Genomic DNA, 23876 nt, shown 5'->3' with positions numbered 1-23876 from the left:
TTATACCCAGTAACACGGGGTGTTATTATATAATATATACAGGAGTGTTATACCCAGTAACACGGGGTGTTATTATATAATATATACAGAGTGTTATACCCAGTAACACGGGGTGTTATTATATAATATATACAGAGCGTTATACCCAGTAACACGGGGTGTTATTATATAATATATACAGAGCGTTATACCCAGTAACACGGGGTGTTATTATATAATATATACAGAGCGCTATACCCAGTAACACGGGGTGTTATTATATAATATATACAGAGCGTTATACCCAGTAACACGGGGTGTTATTATATAATATATACAGAGCGCTATACCCAGTAACACGGGGTGTTATTATATAATATATACAGAGCGTTATACCCAGTAACACGGGGTGTTGTTATATAATATATACAGAGCGTTATACCCAGTAACACGGGGTGTTATTATATAATATATACAGGAGCGTTATACCCAGTAACACGGGGTGTTATTATATAATATATACAGAGTGTTATACCCAGTAACACGGGGTGTTATTATATAATATATACAGGAGCGTTATACCCAGTAACACGGGGTGTTATTATATAATATATACAGGAGCGTTATACCCAGTAACACGGGGTGTTATAATATAATATATACAGAAGCGTTATACCCAGTAACACGGGGTGTTGTTATATAATATATACAGAGTGTTATACCCAGTAACACGGGGTGTTATATAATATATACAGAGTGTTATACCCAGTATCACGGGGTGTTATATAATATATACAGGAGCGTTATACCCAGTAACACGGGGTGTTATTATATAATATATACAGAGCGTTATACCCAGTAACACGGGGTGTTATTATATAATATATACAGGAGCGTTATACCCAGTAACACGGGGTGTTATTATATAATATATACAGAGTGTTATACCCAGTAACACGGGGTGTTGTTATATAATATATACAGAGCGTTATACCCAGTCACACGGGGTGTTATTATATAATATATACAGGATCGTTATACCCAGTAACACGGGGTGTTATTATATAATATATACAGAGTGTTATACCCAGTAACACGGTGTGTTGTTATATAATATATACAGAGCGTTATACCCAGTAACACGGGGTGTTATTATATAATATATACAGGAGCGTTATACCCAGTAACACGGGGTGTTATTATATAATATATACAGAGCGTTATACCCAGTAACACGGGGTGTTATTATATAATATATACAGAGCGTTATACCCAGTAACATGGGGTGTTGTTATATAATATATACAGAGCGTTATACCCAGTAACACGGGGTGTTATTATATAATATATACAGGAGCGTTATACCCAGTAACACGGGGTGTTGTTAGGAGCACAGCTGTCATCATGGGTGACTTTAATTTACATATTGATTGGACTACCCAAATTAGTAAAAAAAAAAAATTCTGAGGAGGAGGAATTCCTGGAATGTTTTCGGGACGGTTATCTGGACCAATATGTCGAGGAGCCGACTCGAGATCAGGCCATTTTAGACTGGGTATTGTGCAATGAGAAGGGACTTATCAGCAATCTTCTTGTACGAGGCCCCTTGGGTCAGAGCGATCATAATATGATCGAGCTCTCAGTCGAGATGGAGAGTGAGGAAATTGAATCAGAGACTAAGGTCCAGAACTTAAATTAAGGGAATTACGAGGGTATGAGACGGGAATTGGGTAAGATTGATTGGGTGGTGTTTCTGGGGGGATTGACAGTGGATAGACAATGGCAAGCATTCAAAGATAGAATGGAAGAATTCCAGAACATGTTTATACCGGTTTGGCATAAAAATAAACCTAAAAAGGTGACTCAACCGTGGATAACGAGGGAAATTAGGGACAGCATAAAATCAAAAAAAAGGGCATATCAACTGGCAAAAAAAAGCACCAGACCGGAAGATTGGGGGCAGTACAGGATACAGCAAAAGAGGACAAAGGGATTAATCAGGAAGGGGAAAATAGAATACGAAAGTAAACTTGCAGCAAACATAAAGACAGACTGCAAAAGCTTTTATCGGTATATCAGGAGGAAAAGACTGGTAAAATCCCAAGTCGGTCCCTTGCAGTCCGATTCGGGAGAATGTATAATGGAGAATAAGGAAATGGCAGACCAATTAAACTCATACTTTGGTTCTGTATTCACAAGGGAGGACACAAATAACCTCCCAGGAATATCGGCAAACATAGGGACTAATGAGAGGGAGGAGCTGACAGAAATTAGTATCTCTAGGGATATGGTGTTGGGTAAGTTGAGGGGACTGAAGGCCGACAAATCCCCGGGGCCTGATAAACTACATCCTAGGGTACTTAAGGAGGTGGCCCTGGAGATAGCAGATGCTCTAAGGATCATCTTCCGGAACTCCATTGACTCGGGAACAGTACCCGTGGATTGGAGGGTAGCTAATGTTACCCCAATATTTAAAAAGGGGGGTAGAGAGAAAGCAGGGAATTATAGACCAGTAAGCCTTACATCGGTTGTGGGCAGAATGCTAGAGTCCATTATTAAGGATAAAATAGCGGAGCACTTGACAAATGGGGAAAGGATCGGACAGAGTCAACATGGATTTACAAAGGGTAAATCGTGTTTGACTAATCTGCTGGAATTTTTTGAGGAAGTAACTGGTAAAATAGATGGGGGAGAGCCAGTGGATGTGGTGTACCTTGACTTCCAGAAAGCCTTCGATAAGGTTCCACACAAAAGATTATCATGCAAAATTAAGGCTCATGGGATTGGGGGCAAAGTATTAACGTGGATAGAGAACTGGCTGGCGGATAGAAAACAGAGAGTTGGAATAAACGGCTCGTTTTCGGAGTGGCAGGCAGTGACCAGCGGGGTGCCGCAAGGATCTGTCCTGGGACCCCAGCTGTTCACAATATATATAAATGATCTGGATCAGGGAATTGGATGCAATATTTCCAAATTCGCTGACGACACTAAACTAGGAGGAGGGGTGGGCTCTGATGAGGATGTCAGGAGGCTACAGTGCGATTTGGACAGGTTGGGGGAATGGGCGGATACGTGGCAGATGCACTATAATGTGGATAAATGCGAGGTTATCCACTTTGGGGGTAAAAACAGGAGGGTAGATTATTATCTAAATGGCAATAGATTGGGAGATGGGGAAGTGCAGAGGGACCTGGGTGTTCTTGTGCACCAGTCACTGAAGGAGAGCATGCAGGTGCAACAGGCGATTAAGAAGGCAAATAGTATGTTGGCCTTCATATCAAGGGGGTTCGAGTATAGGAATAGGGATACCTTACTACAGCTGTACAAGGTGCTGGTGAGACCGCATCTGGAGTATTGTGTACAGTTTTGGTCGCCCCATCTGCGGAAGGATGTTCTTGCCATGGAAAGAGTGCAACGGCGATTCACCAGGCTGATACCTGGAATGGCGGGAATGACCTACGAAGAGAGATTAAATAGTTTGGGCTTGTACTCACTGGAGTTTAGAAGATTGAGAGGGGATCTCATCGAAACATATAAAATTATGGCAGGCCTGGACAGGCTGAATTCAGAGAGAATGTTTCCAATGGCCGGGGAGCACAGAACCAGGGGCCACAGTCTAAAAATAGCGGGCAAATCATTTAAAACAGAGATGAGGAAGAATTTCTTCACTCAAAGAGTGGTGAGCCTGTGGAATTCCCTGCCACAGAGGGCTGCGAAGGCTAATTCAATAAATATTTTCAAGAGAGAATTGGATATATTTCTGAAGGCTAAGGGGATTAAGGGTTACGGAGAAAAGGCGGGGACGGGGTACTGAACTGGTAAGATCAGCTATGATCTCAGACGAAGATCAGCCATGATCTCATTGAATGGCGGAGCAGGCTCGAAGGGCCGAATGGCCTACTCCTGTTCCTATCTCTATGTATCTATGTATAATATATACAGAGTGTTATACCCAGTAACACGGGGTGTTATATAATATATACAGGAGCGTTATACCCAGTAACACGGAGTGTTATTATATAATATATACAGGAGCGTTATACCCAGTAACACGGGGTGTTATTATATAATATATACAGAGCGTTATACCCAGTAACACGGGGTGTTATTATATAATATATACAGGAGCGTTATACCCAGTAACACGGGGTGTTATTATATAATATATACAGAGTGTTATACCCAGTAACACGGGGTGTTATTATATAATATATACAGAGTGTTATACCCAGTAACACGGGGTGTTATTATATAATATATACAGAGCGTTATACCCAGTAACACACGGTGTGTTATTATATAATATATACAGAGTGTTATACCCAGTAACACGGGGTGTTATTATATAATATATACAGAGTGTTATACCCAGTAACACGGGGTGTTATTATATAATATATACAGAGTGTTATACCCAGTAACACGGGGTGTTATATAATGTATACAGAGTGTTATACCCAGTAACACGGGGTGTTATTATATAATATATACAGAGTGTTATACCCAGTAACACGGGGTGTTATTATATAATATATACAGAGTGTTATACCCAGTAACACGGGGTGTTATTATATATTATATACAGAGTGTTATACCCAGTAACACGGGGTGTTATTATATACAGAGTGTTATACCCAGTAACACGGGGTGTTATTATATAATATATACAGAGTGTTATACCCAGTAACACGGGGTGTTATTATATAATATATACAGAGTGTTATACCCAGTAACACGGGGTGTTATTATATAATATATACAGAGTGTTATACCCAGTAACATGGGGTGTTATTATATAATATATACAGAGTGTTATACCCAGTAACACGGGGTGTTATTATATAATAAATACAGGAGCGTTATACCCAGTAACACGGTGTGTTGTTATATAATATATACAGGAGCGTTATACCCAGTAACACGGGGTGTTATTATATAATATATACAGGAGCGTTATACCCAGTAACACGGGGTGTTATTATATAATATATACAGGAGCGTTATACCCAGTAACACGGGGTGTTATTATATAATATATACAGAGTGTTATACCCAGTAACACGGGGTGTTATTATATAATATATACAGGAGCGTTATACCCAGTAACACGGTGTGTTATTATATAATGTATACAGGAGCGTTATACCCAGTAACACGGGGTGTTATTATATAATATATACAGGAGCGTTATACCCAGTAACACGGTGTGTTATTATATAATATATACAGGAGCGTTATACCCAGTAACACGGGGTGTTATTATATAATATATACAGGAGCGTTATACCCAGTAACACGGGGTGTTATTATATAATATATACAGGAGCGTTATACCCAGTAACACGGGGTGTTATTATATAATATATACAGGAGCGTTATACCCAGTAACACGGGGTGTTATTATATAATATATACAGAGCGTTATACCCAGTAACACGGGGTGTTATTATATAATATATACAGGAGCGTTATACCCAGTAACACGGGGTGTTATTATATAATATATACAGGAGCGTTATACCCAGTAACACGGGGTGTTATAATATAATATATACAGAAGCGTTATACCCAGTAACACGGGGTGTTATATAATATATACAGAGTGTTATACCCAGTAACACGGGGTGTTATATAATATATACAGAGCGTTATACCCAGTAACACGGGGTGTTATTATATAATATATACAGGAGCGTTATACCCAGTAACACGGGGTGTTATTATATAATATATACAGAGCGTTATACCCAGTAACACGGGGTGTTATTATATAATATATACAGAGCGTTATACCCAGTAACACGGGGTGTTGTTATATAATATATACAGAGTGTTATACCCAGTAACACGGGGTGTTATATAATATATACAGGAGCGTTATACCCAGTAACACGGAGTGTTATTATATAATATATACAGGAGCGTTATACCCAGTAACACGGGGTGTTATTATATAATATATACAGAGCGTTATACCCAGTAACACGGGGTGTTATTATATAATATATACAGGAGCGTTATACCCAGTAACACGGGGTGTTATTATATAATATATACAGAGTGTTATACCCAGTAACACGGGGTGTTATTATATAATGTATACAGAGTGTTATACCCAGTAACACGGGGTGTTATTATATAATATATACAGAGCGTTATACCCAGTAACACACGGTGTGTTATTATATAATATATACAGAGTGTTATACCCAGTAACACGGGGTGTTATTATATAATATATACAGAGTGTTATACCCAGTAACACGGGGTGTTATTATATAATATATACAGAGTGTTATACCCAGTAACACGGGGTGTTATTATATAATGTATACAGAGTGTTATACCCAGTAACACGGGGTGTTATTATATAATGTATACAGAGTGTTATACCCAGTAACACGGGGTGTTATTATATAATATATACAGAGTGTTATACCCAGTAACACGGGGTGTTATTATATATTATATACAGAGTGTTATACCCAGTAACACGGTGTGTTGTTATATAATATATACAGAGCGTTATACCCAGTAACACGGGGTGTTATTATATAATATATACAGGAGCGTTATACCCAGTAACACGGGGTGTTATTATATAATATATACAGAGTGTTATACCCAGTAACACGGGGTGTTGTTATATAATATATACAGGAGCGTTATACCCAGTAACACGGGGTGTTATTATATAATATATACAGAGTGTTATACCCAGTAACACGGGGTGTTATTATATAATATATACAGGAGCGTTATACCCAGTAACACGGGGTGTTATTATATAATATATACAGGAGCGTTATACCCAGTAACACGGGGTGTTATAATATAATATATACAGAAGCGTTATACCCAGTAACACGGTGTGTTGTTATATAATATATACAGAGTGTTATACCCAGTAACACGGGGTGTTATTATATAATATATACAGAGTGTTATACCCAGTAACACGGGGTGTTGTTATATAATATATACAGGAGCGTTATACCCAGTAACACGGGGTGTTATTATATAATATATACAGAGTGTTATACCCAGTAACACGGGGTGTTATTATATAATATATACAGGAGCGTTATACCCAGTAACACGGGGTGTTATTATATAATATATACAGGAGCGTTATACCCAGTAACACGGGGTGTTATAATATAATATATACAGAAGCGTTATACCCAGTAACACGGGGTGTTGTTATATAATATATACAGAGTGTTATACCCAGTAACACGGGGTGTTATATAATATATACAGAGCGTTATACCCAGTAACACGGGGTGTTATTATATAATATATACAGGAGCGTTATACCCAGTAACACGGGGTGTTATTATATAATATATACAGAGCGTTATACCCAGTAACACGGGGTGTTATTATATAATATATACAGAGCGTTATACCCAGTAACACGGGGTGTTGTTATATAATATATACAGAGTGTTATACCCAGTAACACGGGGTGTTATATAATATATACAGGAGCGTTATACCCAGTAACACGGAGTGTTATTATATAATATATACAGGAGCGTTATACCCAGTAACACGGGGTGTTATTATATAATATATACAGAGCGTTATACCCAGTAACACGGGGTGTTATTATATAATATATACAGGAGCGTTATACCCAGTAACACGGGGTGTTATTATATAATATATACAGAGTGTTATACCCAGTAACACGGGGTGTTATTATATAATGTATACAGAGTGTTATACCCAGTAACACGGGGTGTTATTATATAATATATACAGAGCGTTATACCTAGTAACACACGGTGTGTTATTATATAATATATACAGAGTGTTATACCCAGTAACACGGGGTGTTATTATATAATATATACAGAGTGTTATACCCAGTAACACGGGGTGTTATTATATAATATATACAGAGTGTTATACCCAGTAACACGGGGTGTTATTATATAATGTATACAGAGTGTTATACCCAGTAACACGGGGTGTTATTATATAATGTATACAGAGTGTTATACCCAGTAACACGGGGTGTTATTATATAATATATACAGAGTGTTATACCCAGTAACACGGGGTGTTATTATATATTATATACAGAGTGTTATACCCAGTAACACGGTGTGTTGTTATATAATATATACAGAGCGTTATACCCAGTAACACGGGGTGTTATTATATAATATATACAGGAGCGTTATACCCAGTAACACGGGGTGTTATTATATAATATATACAGAGTGTTATACCCAGTAACACGGGGTGTTGTTATATAATATATACAGGAGCGTTATACCCAGTAACACGGGGTGTTATTATATAATATATACAGAGTGTTATACCCAGTAACACGGGGTGTTATTATATAATATATACAGGAGCGTTATACCCAGTAACACGGGGTGTTATTATATAATATATACAGGAGCGTTATACCCAGTAACACGGGGTGTTATAATATAATATATACAGAAGCGTTATACCCAGTAACACGGTGTGTTGTTATATAATATATACAGAGTGTTATACCCAGTAACACGGGGTGTTATTATATAATATATACAGAGTGTTATACCCAGTAACACGGGGTGTTATATAATATATACAGGAGCGTTATACCCAGTAACACGGGGTGTTATTATATAATATATACAGAGTGTTATACCCAGTAACACGGGGTGTTATTATATAATATGTACAGGAGCGTTATACCCAGTAACACGGGGTGTTATTATATAATATATACAGAGTGTTATACCCAGTAACACGGGGTGTTGTTATATAATATATACAGAGCGTTATACCCAGTCACACGGGGTGTTATTATATAATATATACAGAGTGTTATACCCAGTAACACGGTGTGTTGTTATATAATATATACAGAGCGTTATACCCAGTAACACGGGGTGTTATTATATAATATATACAGGAGCGTTATACCCAGTAACACGGGGTGTTATTATATAATATATATACAGAGTGTTATACCCAGTAACACGGGGTGTTATTATATAATATATACAGAGTGTTATACCCAGTAACACGGGGTGTTGTTATATAATATATACAGGAGCGTTATACCCAGTAACACACGGGGTGTTATTATAAGAACATAAGAACATAAGAAATAGGAGCAGGAGTAGGCCAATCGGCCCCTCGAGCCTGCTCCGCCATTCAATAAGATCATGGCTGATCTGATCCTAACCGCCAATCTACTATCACAGAACCATCTCCTGAATCTAACAGAATTAGACACACGAAATAGGAGCAGGATCAGGCTACACGGCCCCTGGGCCCGCTCCGCTACCCACAGGGCCATGTCCGATCCGAACCTAGACTCATGTCCAAATTCCTGCCCGCTCCCCGTAACCCTTAATTCCCTTTACTTCTAGGAAACTGTCTATTTCTGTTTTAAATTTATGTAATGATGTAGCTTCTACAGCTTTTTGGGGCAGCATATTCCATGGACCTACCACCCTCTGAGTGAAGTAGTTCCTCCTCATCTCAGTTTTGAAAGAGCAGCCCCTTATTCTAAGACTTTGCCCCCTAGTTCTAGTTTCACCCATCATCGGGAACATCCTCCCCGCATCCACCCGATCCAACCCCTTCACAATCTTATATGTTTCAATAAGATCGCTTCTCATTCTTCTGAACTCCAATGAGTAGAGTCCCAATCTACTCAACCTCTCCTCATATGTCCATCCCCTCATCCCCGGGATTAACCGAGTGAACCTTCTTTGTACTGACTCGAGAGCAAGTATGTCTTTTCTTAAATATGGACACCAAAACTGTATGCAGTATTCCAGGTGCGGTCTCACCAATACCTTGTACAATTGAAGCAATACCTCCCTATTTTTATATTCCATCCCCCTAGCAATGAAAGCCAACATTCCATTGGCCTTCTTAATCACTTGCTGCACCTGCATACTAACCTTTTGAGTTTTGTGCACCAGGACCCCCAGATCCCTTTGTACTTCAGTACTTTGCAGTTTCTTGCCATTAAGATAATAACTTGCTCTACGATTTTTCCTGCCAAAGTGCATAACCTCACACTTTCCAGTATTGTATTCCATCTGCCAAATCTCTGCCCATTTACTTAGCCTGTCTATGTCCCCTTGCAGGTTTTTTATGTCCTCCTCGCTCACTACTTTCCCTCCCATCTTAGTATCATCTGCAAACTTTGATATGTTACACTCGGTCCCCTCCTCCAAATCGTTAATATAGATTGTAAAGAGTTGGGGACCCAGCACTGACCCCTGCGGAACACCACTAGTTACTGATTGCCAGTCTGAGAATGAACCATTTATCCCAACTCTCTGCCTTCTGTTAGATAGCCAATCCTCTATCCATGCCAGAATATTACCCCCAATCCCGTGATTTTTTATCTTAAGCAATAATCTTTCGTGTGGCACCTTGTCAAATGCCTTTTGGAAGTCTAAATACACTACGTCCACTGGTTCCCCTTTATCCACCCTATATGTTACTTCCTCAAAGAACTCCAGCAAATTTGTCAAACATGACTTCCCCTTCATAAAACCATGCTGACTTTGTCCTATTAAATTATGATTATCCAAAAGTCCTGTTACTGTCTCCTTAATAATGGACTCCAAAATTTTACCTACCACAGATGTTCGGCTAACCGGTCTATAGTTTCCAGCCTTCTGTCTACTGCCCTTTTTAAATAAGGGTGTTACATTAGCAGTTTTCCAGTCTGCCGAGACCTTTGCTGAGTCCAGGGAGTTTTGGAAAATTATTACTAATGCATCCACAATCCCTACCGCCACTTCCCTCAAGACCCTAGGATGTAAGCCATCAGGTCCAGGTGATTTATCCGCCTTGAGTCCCATTATTTTACCGAGTACCACTTCCTTAGTGATTTTGATCGTGTTTAGCTCCTCCCCCCCTATAGCCCCCTGTTTGTCCAGTGTTGGGATATTCTCAGTGTCCTCTACTGTAACGACTGATACAAAATATTCATTCAGTGTTTTTGCCATCTCCATATTTCCCACCATTAATTTCCCGGTCTCATCCTCTAAGGGAGCAACATTTACTTTAGCCACCCTTTTTCTTTTTGTATAACTATAAAAACTCTTACTATCTGTTTTTATATTTTTTGCTAATTTACTTTCATAATCTATCTTCCCTTTCTTAATCAATCTTTTTGTTATTTTTTGCTGTCTTTTAAAGTTTTCCCAATCCTCTATCCTCTCACTAGATTTGGCTACCTTATATGCCCTTGTTTTTAGTCGAATACTATCCTTAATTTCTTTACTTAGCCACGGATGGCTGTCTTTTCTTTTACACCCTTTTCTTCTCAGTGGAATATATATTTTTTGGAAGTTGTAAAATAACTCCTTAAATGTACACCACTGATCATGTATCGTCTTACCCTTTAATCTATTTTCCCAATCCACTCTACTCAATTCCGCTCTCATACCTTCATAGTCTCCTTTATTCAAACTTAGCACACTTGTTTGAGATCCAACCTTCTCACCCTCTAATTGAATATGGAATTCAACCATGTTATGGTCACTCATTCCAAGGGGATCCTTTACTTGGACATTTTTAATTAATCCTGTCTCATTACACAGGACCAGATCTAAGGTTGCTTGCCCCCTGGTTGGTTCAGTTACATACTGCTCAAGAAACCCATCCCTAATACACTCAATGAACTCATCCTCAAGGCAGCCCTGCCCAATTTGATTTGTCCAATTAATATGATAGTTAAAATCCCCCATAATTATAGATGTTCCCTTATTACAAGCCTCAACTATTTCCTGATTGATACTCCGTCCAACAGAGTTGCAACTGTTCGGAGGCCTATAGACTACGCCCATAAGTGTTTTTTCCCCTTATTATTCCTTATCTCCACCCAAACTGTTTCATTATCCTGATCTTTTGACCCAATATCATTTCTCTGTATTACAGTGATTCCTTCCTTTATTAACATAGCCACCCCACCTCCCCTTCCTTCCTGCCTGTCCTTCCTGATCGTTAAATAACCTGGTATGTTTAATTCCCAGGCATTGTCACCCTGCAGCCATGTTTCTGTAATGGCCACAAGATCATACCCATATGTAGTTATTTGTGCCATTAACTCATCTATTTTGTTACGAATGTTACGTGCATTCAGATAGAGAACTTTCAAATATGTTTTGTGACACTTAGTTCCTGCTTTTGCCCTTTTTATTACTTTACCTTTTACTCCATACCTTCTGCCCCTTCCTGACATGCTCTGGTTTTTAATTTCCCCACTGCTACCTAAGTCTATGACCTTCTCTGTTGTCATTTTTATTATTTGCTCTCTCGGAACCTCCCCCCCACTAGTTAGTTTAAAGCCCTCTCTACAGCCCTAGTTATATGATCCGCCAGGACTCTAGTCCCAGCACTGGCCAAGTGAAGCCCGTCCCAACGGAACAGCTCCCTCCTGCCCCAGTACTGGTGCCAGTGTCCCAGGAAGCAAAACCCATTTCTCCCACACCAGTCTTTGAGCCACGCATTTAACTCTCTAATTTTATTTGTCCTAGCCAAATTCGCTCGTGGCTCAGGTAATAATCCAGAGATTATTACCCTTGAGGTTCTGTTTTTTAATTTGACCCCTAGCTGCTCATACTCCTTTAACAGAACCGGCTTCCTAGTCCTATCTACGTCGTTTGTACCAACATGGACCACGATAACTGGATCCACCCCCTCCCACTGCAAGTTTCTTTCCAGCCCAGAGGAGATGTCCTTAACCCTGGCACCGGGTAGGCAACACAGCCTTCGGGACTCTCGCTCTCGGCTGCAGAGAACTCTATCTATCCCCCTAATAATACTATCCCCTACCACTACAACATTTCTATTTACTCCCCCCTCTTGAATGGCCCCCCATTCCACGGTGCTGTGGCCAGGTTGCTCATCCTCCCTGCAGTCCCTGCTCCTGTCCCCACAGGGAGTAAGAACCTCGAACCTGTTGGACAAGAGCAAGGGCTGCGGCTCCTCCAACACTACCTCCTGGATCCCCGTACCTGCCTCACTCGTAGTCACACCGTCCTGTCCCTGACCATGGGCTACATCTGAATTAATTAACTTCATAGGTGTGACCACCTCCTGAAACACAGAGTCCAGGTATTTCTCCCCCTCCCTGATGTGTCGCAGTGTCTGAAGCTCAGACTCCAGCTCATCAACACGGAGCTGGAGTTCCTGTTGCAGCAGACACTTGTCACAGACGTAATCACCGTGAGCCTCAATGGGGTCCACCGGCTCCCACATCTCGCAACAGTAACACATCACCTGCTCCATTCTATGTAATTAATTAAATTCTTTATTGTTAGTTATGGACACCCTCTGCCCGATTTTAGATGCTAGTATCCCCTTTAATTAATTGGATTTAAATTAAACCAATCCCTCTAATTACACCAGTTAAATGGTTTACCAACAGTCACTCTGCACCAGAAAGGCCTTATTAACTACAACCCACAGAGTTAAAGTTTGAAAAGAGCACCTAACACCCCACTTACCCAAACTCACACTTTCCCAAACTCACGCTTTCCCAAACTCACACTTACCCAAACTCACAGCACTCTTTGATGACTCGCACTCAGTGCTTGCTCGCACTAGGACTGGTCTTTTTATACTGTTTGTTTGTTTACAGCCAAATGAGTCACCCCTGCTGATTGGTTAGAAAACTGGTTTCCACTGCCTGCTGTGCCAATTTATTCCTACTGCAGTGTAACCTTGTTTTACTCTTAAACCAACAGAATCCCAAATATTTAACTTTTCCCCTTTACTTAAACTGCTTAAGTAATCTTATCAAGAATGATTTAAAGAGAAATAACAATTAAAGAGCTCTCACACTTACCCAAACTCACAGCACTCTCTGCTGACTCGCACTCCTGTATATATTATATATATATATATATATATATATATACAGGAGCGTTATACCCAGTAACACACGGTGTGTTATTATATAATATATACAGGAGCGTTATACCCAGTAACACACAGTGTGTTATTATATAATATATACAGGAGTGTTATACGTAGGGGGCAGGTGTTGGAGTTTGCGGGGATTTCCTTTGTTTTCATGTTTACTCAGAAACAGCTTACTATCCGAGGCATAGCAGTTGGCTGGGCTGGTTAAGGCAGTGAGTATCTGAGGTGTACAGACCTGGACTGTCCCAGGTTCCATCAGCAATCTCTGCACACAAAAGGCATCAAGGGGTGTCGTAAGAAAACTACTAGGCACTTGGTCTAAGCGTTAAACAAAGTTTTAATCAACTGTTTTACAACATGGAGGTCTAGTTGTGTCCTTCACTAGTTCCTGTTAAGAATGTCCTGCACAAGCTGGGCCCGTGCCCGAGTATTTATACTCTCCCTGGACAGCGCCACCCGTAGGTTGCTCAGTATTATTTCATAAGTCTTTCTTTCATGAATGACTGATTCATGTCAAGGGGTATGGGGAGAGAGCGGGAATATGGTATTGAGATAGAGGATCAGCCATGATCATATTGAATGGTGGAGCAGGCTCGAAGGGCCGAATGGCCGACTCCTGCTCCTATTTTTCTATGTTTCTATGAGATTGAGGTCGGGACATTCGCACTCTGAGTCACTCCAGAGACTTGAAAGCATAAATCTATGCTGATCCTCTTTTGCACTTTCTCCAGTGCCTTTAAATCCTTTTTGTAAAAGATCCCACGACACTATTCGAAGAGGAGCAGGGGGTTCTCCCCGGTGTCCTGGTCAATATTTATCCCTCAATCAACATCACCAAAACAGATGATCTGGTCATTATCACATTGCTGTTTGTGGGAGCTTGCTGTGTGCACATTGGCTGCCGTGTTTCCCACATTACAGCAGTGACTACACTTAAAGTACTTCAGCGCCTTTGAAGCACTTTGGGACGTCCTGAGGTCGTGAAAGGCGCTATAGAAATGCAAGTCTTGCTGTCATTCTATACAAATATACTGCCCTGGGTTCGGGAGGTGAAAAGTTAACCAGAGTGTTCAATATCCAGTGACACCTGCTGCAGTGTGTCCATGTGCAGACATCTGGGGGGGGCGGTGGGCAGGATCGAAGCCGGCGGTGATAACCCCTCCCCGGGCTCTAATAGCTGGCTGATCCTGACGGTCCAGGGTCAGGAACATTGACCAGTTGTGTGACTGGCACCTGTAGAATTGCATCTTGGCGAGAAGTCGAAAGCGTTCAGGGAGGGTGGAGTGAAGAGGATGAAGAAGGAAAAGAGAGACCCTTGCCATTCTTTAACTGTGTGCAAGACTGCAGCAGCTGGGAACTGAGCACTGGTGCTGGGGTTAGCTGACCTTGTGCAGAGCCGCCCTGATAGCTCCTGTTATACAATGCCCATGTGACACTGAGCTACACAGACCAGGTATGATTCCCGCTTGGTGTTGCGGTTAACTGATCCCGGCCAGAGCAGGAGAAGGGTTTGCTACCACTGCCCTCCGTGCCTCTGGGCTAGGGGAAGAGGCCAAAAATCACCCAGGATTCTCAGGCCTGATTGCTACCCCCTCCTGGAACGTGTGGGTGTGTGTGAGGACAGGAACCAGGCTTGGTCGTGATGCTTTGCACGGTCGAATAGCCTGACGGCACTGACTGTGCAGACTCGCACTCGGAGAGTGGCCACTTGCTGGAAGGCGACCGTGAGACGTTACCCCAGCGAGGGGGGCGGGCGGGGAGTGAATACCCAGACAGGCTCAATGGAGCAGATGATCTTTCCCTGCCCGTCAATTCTGTATGTTCGGAATAAACTGTCTCACTTTGTATAACGCTGAGCTTTTTCCGACAGGGAGGCGATTACGAGGGAAGGCTTTCTACAATGTGAATGGGAAGGTGTACTGTGAGGAAGACTTCCTGGTGAGTTAATGATCCTCCACTGGTTTCAGTGGCGAGGGTGTGATAACTGTGGCCACTGGATCTGAGAGACGAGCCCGGCCCTGTGGTCGTGGATTCTGAGCACGGGCTGCGTTGGGAGAGAACATGTTGAGCTGTTTCCCTCTGGGGTGATGTTCTGGTGGGTATCAGACAGTGAGAGAGAGATCTGTAACTGCCTCCAGCCCTACAACCCTCCAAGGTCTCTGCGCTCTTCCACTTCTGGCCTCCTTTGCATCCCCGATTTCCATCGCTCCACCATTGGCAGCCGTGCCTTCAGCGGCCTGGGCCCTAAGCTCTGGAATTCCCTCCCTACACCTCTCTGCCTCTCTACCAATGCTCCCTATAACCAGCCGCGCAGCGCTCCAGGGTTCGATTCACTCCTCCTGCAGAACTGGATCTGGAGCAAGTTCAAGCTCCAGGCGGGACAGATCCAGGCAAAGCATCACTGAAGTATTTCCAGTCTGTAGAGGAAGCAAAGTCTGCCATTTTGGCTGTGCTATCAGCTGATCCAAGATCCATATATCGTAGAAAACAGTGCCAGGTCATGCTGTTTTACTTCATAGAAACATAGAAGATAGGAGCAGGAGTAGGCCATTCGGCCCCTCGAGCCTGTTCCGCCATTTAATGAGATCATGGCTGATCATCCAAATTCAGTACCCTGTCCCTGCTTTCTCCCCATATCCCTTGATCCCTTTAGCCTTAAGAAATATATCTAACTCCTTGTTGAATATATTTAATGAATTGGCCTCAACTGCCTTCTGTGGTAGAGAATTCCACAGGTTCAGCACTCTCTGGGTGAAGAAATTCCTCCTCATCTCTGTCTTAAATGGCTTACCCCTTATCCTTAGACTGTGACCCCTGGTTCTGGACTCCCCCGCCATCGGGAACATCCTTCCTGCATCTAGTCTGTCTAGTCCTGTTAGAATTTTATAAGTTTCAATGAGATCCCCTCTCATTCTTCTAAACTCCAGCGAGTACAAGCCCAATCGACCCAATCTCTCTTCATACGTCATTCCTGCCATCCCAGGTATCAGTCTGGTGAATCTTCGCTGAACTCCTTCCATGGCAAGAACATCCTTCCTCAGATAAGGCGACCAAAACTGCACACAATAATTAAGGTGTGGTCTCACCAAGGCCCTGTACAACTGCAGCAAGACATCCTTGCTCCTGTACTCGAATCCTCTCGCTATGAAGGCCAACATACCACTGTGGACACTGCCCACACCACCTCCTGGTTTGGAGATGACTTTGCTGAAATCTTGAGGATAAAACCAGTGAAAGAGAAGGCTTAGATTGGAACTACCAGAATATAAATTCTCAATATAGAATTTTAGAACATTGTTAACATAAGTTTGTAATTTTGCGAGAAGTGCAATCTCCCTATGATCAGCAACAAAGCTACTAAAAATCAATCTTGCAAAGGTGTGGATTTTATATCTGTGTGTATTTCCTTTCAACTTTTTCCATTGCGTCCCTATGTCCTCATTTATAATGGAAATGCCTATGTAAACTTGTCACGTTGTTACCTTCATCACTAGTGGTGCTGCATTGATGTGACAAATTTACACGGGCAGTTCCCGTTCTAAATGCGGACTTAGAAGTTAGTAATGGAAAAATAAAAATAAGGACTATGACTTCAAAATGGAAAAAAACCCAAAAAAGGTGAATGCTGAGAGGATATTTCCCCTCGTGGGGGAATCTAGAACGAGGGGGCATAGTTTCAGAATAAGGGGTCGCCCATTAAGACTGAGATGAGGAGGAATTTCTTCTCTCAGAGGGCCGTGAATCTTTGGAATTCTCTTCCCCAGAGAGCTGTGGAGGCGAAGTCATTAAATATATTCAAGGCGGAGATCGATAGACATTGAACTACAGGGGAGTCGAGGGGTGTGGGGAGAGAGCGGGAAAGTGGAGTTGAGGCCAAGATTGGATCAGCCATGATCTTATTGAATGGCGGAGCAGGCTCGAGGGGCCGATTGGCCGACTCCTGCTCCTATTTCTTATGTTCTTATGGAACCCGCGCAGCGCTCCCTGGAACCCGCGCAGCCGGCTTTTCAATGCAAAAGCTGCGCATGCGCGGTTTTTTGAATGGCCCGCGCAGCCCCTTAAAGGGGCCGTGTGGCACCAAGAAAAATTCCGGGGAACATTGCTCTCTGCCCCCTTATCTCCTTTAAGACGCTCCTTAAAACCTCCCTCTTTGACCACCTGTTCTAATATCTCCTTATGTGGCTCGGGGTCAAATTCGGTCTGATTTACGCTCCTGTGAAGCACCTCGGGACGTTTCACTACATTAAAGGCGCTATATAAATGCAAATTGTTGTTCAATGTCACAAAGCTGCGATGGTTTATTGATTTAAATGTATTTAATTGCAAAGTGATTTGGTAATAGTTCATTAAATAAGCTGGATGACATCAGTGGTGAAATCTTTCTCGGGCACCAGCTCCCTTTCTCCAAATGCCTGTGTGGTTGTTGCTGGGAGATGGGTCAATGTGCATCAATAATCTAAATGTTGTGGAGCCAGAATGGCCATTATCACAACTGGGATCGATTTCAGAAGCAACCCTGATACGATACGATTGAGGCATTTCTTTCAGTGAAGTTAGCAAATTCTAATTATTATCCCTCAGGCCCCCGGATTCTTTCTGTAACAAAATCACACCAATTGTCTTGAATATTGAGTTGTTCCCTGCTCCTCCGCTGGGCTCCGTTCACTCTCCCAGTACCTCACTCAATTGGTTCACTGGTCACGAGCCTGGTGGGTATCAGGAGGCTATTTAGCCATGTAGTCGTCTGGTTTCCTTTCGAAAGCATCTAAGCTATTCACCTCAACCACTACATTCTCACCACTCTCTGAGTAAAGACATTTCTCCTCATTTCCCTATTGGATTTATTACTAACTATCCTGTATTTATGGCCCCTAGTTTTGGATTCTCCCACAAGTGGAAACGTTCTCTCCACATCGACCCTGTCCAATCCATTCATCATTTTAAAGACCTCGATCAGGTCTCCTCTGAGTCTTCTCTTTTCTAAAGAAAAAAGCCCCAACCTGTTCAATCTTTCCCGATAGCTGTAATCTCTTAGTTCTGGTACCGTCCTTGTTGATCTTTTTTGCACTTTCTCCAGAGCTTCTATGTCCTTTTAATAGTATGGAGACCAGAACTGTGCACAGTACTCTGCAGCCTGACCAGGGTCCTATACAAGTTGAACATAACTTCACTGCTTTTGAATTCTGTACCCCTAGAAATAAATCCCAGTGCTTTGTTAGCATTTTAACTGCTTTGCTGCCCTGCGATGCTGCTTTTAATGATTTGTTCACCTGTATCCCGAGATCACTTTGGTCTTCCAATCCATTCCGGTGTCGGTGATGTTTCTGTTTTTCCTACCAAAGTGCATTACCTCGCATTTATCTGTTAAAGTTCATTTGCCACTTAACTGGCCAGGCTGCTAGTTTTCTGATGTCTTCATGTCTTATGCTGCATTCTTCCTCGGTGTTAGCTACACCCCCCACTAGTTTGCAAATTTTGATAGTTATTTGTTCCTAAGTCTAAATCATGAATGTAAATTATGAATAACAATGGTCCCAGCACTGATCCTGGTGGAACACTGCTATTTAACTTCCTCCAATCCTTACCCCTACTCCGATTTCTATTTTTTAGCTTACATTTCTACAGCGCCTTTCACGACCTCAGGACGTCCCAAAGTGCTTTACAGCCAATGAAATATTTTTTGAAGTGTAGTCACTGTTGTAATGCAGTCAATTTACCTGTGCCGGCTCTTTGAAAGAGCTCTCCAATTAGTCCCACTCCCCCCTGCTCGTTCCTCCCCTTCGAGTATTTCTCCAATTCCCTTTTGAAAGTTACTATTGAATCTGCTTCCCCCGCCCTTTCAGGCAGCGCGTTCCAGATCACAACAACTCGCCGTGTAAAAATATTCTCATCTCCCCTCTGGTTCTTTTGCCAATTACCGTAAATCTGTGTCCTCTGGTTACCGACCCTCCTGCCAGTGGAAACAGTTTCTCCTTATTTACTCTATCAAAACCCTCATTATTTTGAACACCTCTATTAAATCTCCTCTCAACCTTTTCTGCTCTAAGGAGAACAACCAGTCTCTCCACATAACTGAAGTCCCTCATCCCTGGAACCATTCTAGTAAATCCCCGCTGCACCCTCTGCAAGGTCTTGACATCCTTCCTAAAGTGTGGGGCCCAGAATTGGACACAATACTCCAGCTGGGGCCGAACCAGTGAATTATAAAGGTTTAGCAATAACGTCCCTGCCTTTGTACTCTCTGCCTCTGTTTATAAAGCTTCGGAGAGCTTGTCAATCAGTAACCAGCAGGCTGCATTCCTGATCGATTGGGAGACAGATGGAGAGTGTGAAGGATTGGAGAGTTAACTGAAGAGCACCGACTGTCATCTGCTCCTTGCCTGACCAGCTGTTGCCTTTTCAATCAGTCTGTGTTTATACCTCTGGGATCCACAATGACCTGGACTAAGGGAGCTGGTCTCACTCGGAGTTTGACAATTGATTTTGGTGCTCCAGGGCAAGAGAGGGCCAAAAAAAATGTCCCAAAACTACTTCAACTTGCAGTCATATAACGCGTTTAACATAGTAAAATGTTCCAGGGCGCTTTAGAGGAGCGTTATCAGACACAAATTGACACCGAGCCACATAAGGAAATATTAGGACAGATGATCAAAAGCTTGGTCAAAGAGGTAGGTTTTAAGGAGCGTCTTAAAGGAGGAGAGAGGCAGAGAGGTTTATGAAGGGAATTCCTGAGCTTAGGGCCCAGGTTGCTGAAGGCACGGCCGCCAATGGTGGAGCAATGGAAATCGGGGATGCGCAAGAGGCCAGAATTGGAGGAGCGCAGAGATCTCGGAGGAGGAGCTTGGAGGAGGTTACAGATATAGGGAGGGACGAGCCAGGGAGGGAGTTGAACATGAAAATGAGACTTTTAAGATTTGAGGCGTATATCGGGTGGCCTGTAATGGGCCGTGTATCGGGCGGACTTTAATGGGCCGTGTATCGGGCAGAGTGTAATGGGCCGTGTATCGGGCGGACTGTAATGGGCCGTGTATCGGGCGGAGTGTAATGGGCCGTGTATCGGGCGGACTGTAATGGGCCGTGTATCGGGCGGACTTTAATGGGCCGTGTATCGGGCGGAGTGTAATGGGCCGTGTATCGGGCGGAGTGTAATGGGCCGTGTATCGGGCGGACTGTAATGGGCCGTGTATCGGGCGGACTTTAATGGGCTGTGTATCGGGCGGAGTGTAATGGGCCGTGTATCGGGCGGACTGTAATGGGCTGTGTATTGGGCCGTGTATCGGGCGGACTGTAATGGGCTGTGTATCGGGCGGACTGTAATGGGCTGTGTAATGGGCCGTGTATTGGGCGGAGTGTAATGGGCCGTGTATCGGGCGGACTGTAATGGGCTGTGTAATGGGCCGTGTATCGGGCGGAGTGTAATGGGCCGTGTATCGGGCGGACTGTAATGGGCTGTGTATTGGGCCGTGTATCGGGCGGACTGTAATGGGCCGTGTATCGGGCGGAGTGTAATGGGCCGTGTATTGGGCGGAGTGTAATGGGCCGTGTATCGGGCGGAGTGTAATGGGCCGTGTATCGGGCGGACTGTAATGGGCCGTGTATCGGGCGGACTTTAATGGGCCGTCTATCGGGCGGAGTGCAATGGGCCGTGTATCGGGCGGACTGTAATGGGCTGTGTATCGGGCGGACTGTAATGGGCCGTGTATCGGGCGGACTGTAATGGGCTGTGTAATGGGCCGTGTATCAGGCGGAGTGTAATGGGCCGTGTATCGGGCGGACTGTAATGGGCTGTGTAATGGGCCGTGTATCGGGCGGAGTGTAATGGGCCGTGTATCGGGCGGAGTGTAATGGGCCGTGTATCGGGCGGACTGTAATGGGCCGTGTATCGGGCGGACTTTAATGGGCCGTGTATCGGGCGGAGTGTAATGGGCCGTGTATCGGGCGGACTGTAATGGGCTGTGTATTGGGCCGTGTATCGGGCGGACTGTAATGGGCTGTGTAATGGGCCGTGTATCGGGCGGACTGTAATGGGCTGTGTAATGGGCCGTGTATCGGGCGGAGTGTAATGGGCCGTGTATCGGGCGGACTGTAATGGGCTGTGTATTGGGCCGTGTATCGGGCGGACTGTAATGGGCTGTGTATTGGGCCGTGTATCGGGCGGACTGTAATGGGCCGTGTATCGGGCGGACTGTAATGGGCTGTGTATTGGGCCGTGTATCGGGCGGACTGTAATGGGCTGTGTATTGGGCCGTGTATCGGGCGGACTGTAATGGGCTGTGTATTGGGCCGTGTATCGGGCGGACTGTAATGGGCTGTGTATTGGGCCGTGTATCGGGCGGACTGTAATGGGCTGTGTATTGGGCCGTGTATCGGGCGGACTGTAATGGGCTGTGTATTGGGCCGTGTATCGGGCGGACTGTAATGGGCTGTGTATTGGGCCGTGTATCGGGCGGACTGTAATGGGCTGTGTAATGGGCCGTGTATCGGGCGGACTGTAATGGGCTGTGTAATGGGCCGTGTATCGGGCGGAGTGTAATGGGCCGTGTATCGGGCGGACTGTAATGGGCTGTGTATTGGGCCGTGTATCGGGCGGACTGTAATGGGCTGTGTATTGGGCCGTGTATCGGGCGGACTGTAATGGGCCGTGTATCGGGCGGACTGTAATGGGCTGTGTATTGGGCCGTGTATCGGGCGGACTGTAATGGGCTGTGTATTGGGCCGTGTATCGGGCGGACTGTAATGGGCTGTGTATTGGGCCGTGTATCGGGCGGACTGTAATGGGCTGTGTATTGGGCCGTGTATCGGGCGGACTGTAATGGGCTGTGTATCGGGCGGACTGTAATGGGCTGTGTATTGGGCCGTGTATCGGGCGGACTTTAATGGGCCGTGTATCGGGCGGACTGTAAGGGGCCGTGTATTGGGCCGTGTATCGGGCGGACTGTAATGGGCTGTGTATTGGGCCGTGTATCGGGCGGACTGTAATGGGCTGTGTATTGGGCCGTGTATCGGGCGGACTGTAATGGGCTGTGTATTGGGCCGTGTTTCGGGCGGACTGTAATGGGCCGTGTATCGGGCGGACTGTAATGGGCTGTGTATTGGGCCGTGTATCGGGCGGACTGTAATGGGCTGTGTATTGGGCCGTGTATCGGGCGGACTGTAATGGGCTGTGTATTGGGCCGTGTATCGGGCGGACTGTAATGGGCTGTGTATTGGGCCGTGTATCGGGCGGACTGTAATGGGCCGTGTATCGGGCGGACTGTAATGGGCTGTGTATTGGGCCGTGTATCGGGCGGACTGTAATGGGCTGTGTATTGGGCCGTGTATCGGGCGGACTGTAATGGGCTGTGTATTGGGCCGTGTATCGGGCGGACTGTAATGGGCTGTGTATTGGGCCGTGTATCGGGCGGACTGTAATGGGCCGTGTATCGGGCGGACTGTAATGGGCCGTGTATCGGGCGGACTGTAATGGGCCGTGTATCGGACGGACTGTAATGGGCCGTGTATCAGGCCGTGTATCGGGCGGACTGTAATGGGCCGTGTATCGGGCGGACTGTAATGGGCTGTGTAATGGGCCGTGTATCGGGTGGACTGTAATGGGCTGTGTATTGGGCCGTGTATCGGGCGGACTGTAATGGGCCGTGTATCGGGCGGACTGTAATGGGCTGTGTATCGGGCCGTGTATCGGGCGGACTGTAATGGGCTGTGTATTGGGCCGTGTATCGGGCGGACTGTAATGGGCCGTGTATCGGGCGGACTGTAATGGGCTGTGTATTGGGCCGTGTATCGGGCGGACTGTAATGGGCTGTGTATTGGGCCGTGTATCGGGCGGAGTGTAATGGGCCGTGTATTGGGCCGTGTATCGGGCGAACTGTAATGGGCTGTGTATTGGGCCGTGTATCGGGCGGACTGTAATGGGCTGTGTATTGGGCCGTGTATCGGGCGGACTGTAATGGGCTGTGTATCGGGCGGAGTGTAATGGGCCGTGT

The 23876-nt window shown here is 44.2% G+C and overlaps 1 protein-coding gene across 1 annotated transcript in view; it reads left to right on the top strand.

The window, feature by feature from the left end:
* The window catches only part of wtip (WT1 interacting protein), a 74069-nt gene that overhangs the window by 35298 nt on the left and 14895 nt on the right, over positions 1–23876 (top strand). Inside the window, exon 3 of the mRNA XM_085991889.1 lies at positions 15764–15831. Coding sequence (XP_085848015.1) covers positions 15764–15831 — 68 coding nt within the window. The remainder of the gene's footprint in view (positions 1–15763; positions 15832–23876) is intronic.

Source organism: Somniosus microcephalus, chromosome 6, assembly GCF_052327205.1.
Source record: "Somniosus microcephalus isolate GS21.2 chromosome 6, FLI_Smic_1.0, whole genome shotgun sequence".
NCBI lineage: Eukaryota > Metazoa > Chordata > Chondrichthyes > Squaliformes > Somniosidae > Somniosus > Somniosus microcephalus.
The sequence above is the reverse complement of the archived record's forward strand: the minus strand, read 5'-3'. Positions and strand labels throughout refer to the sequence as shown.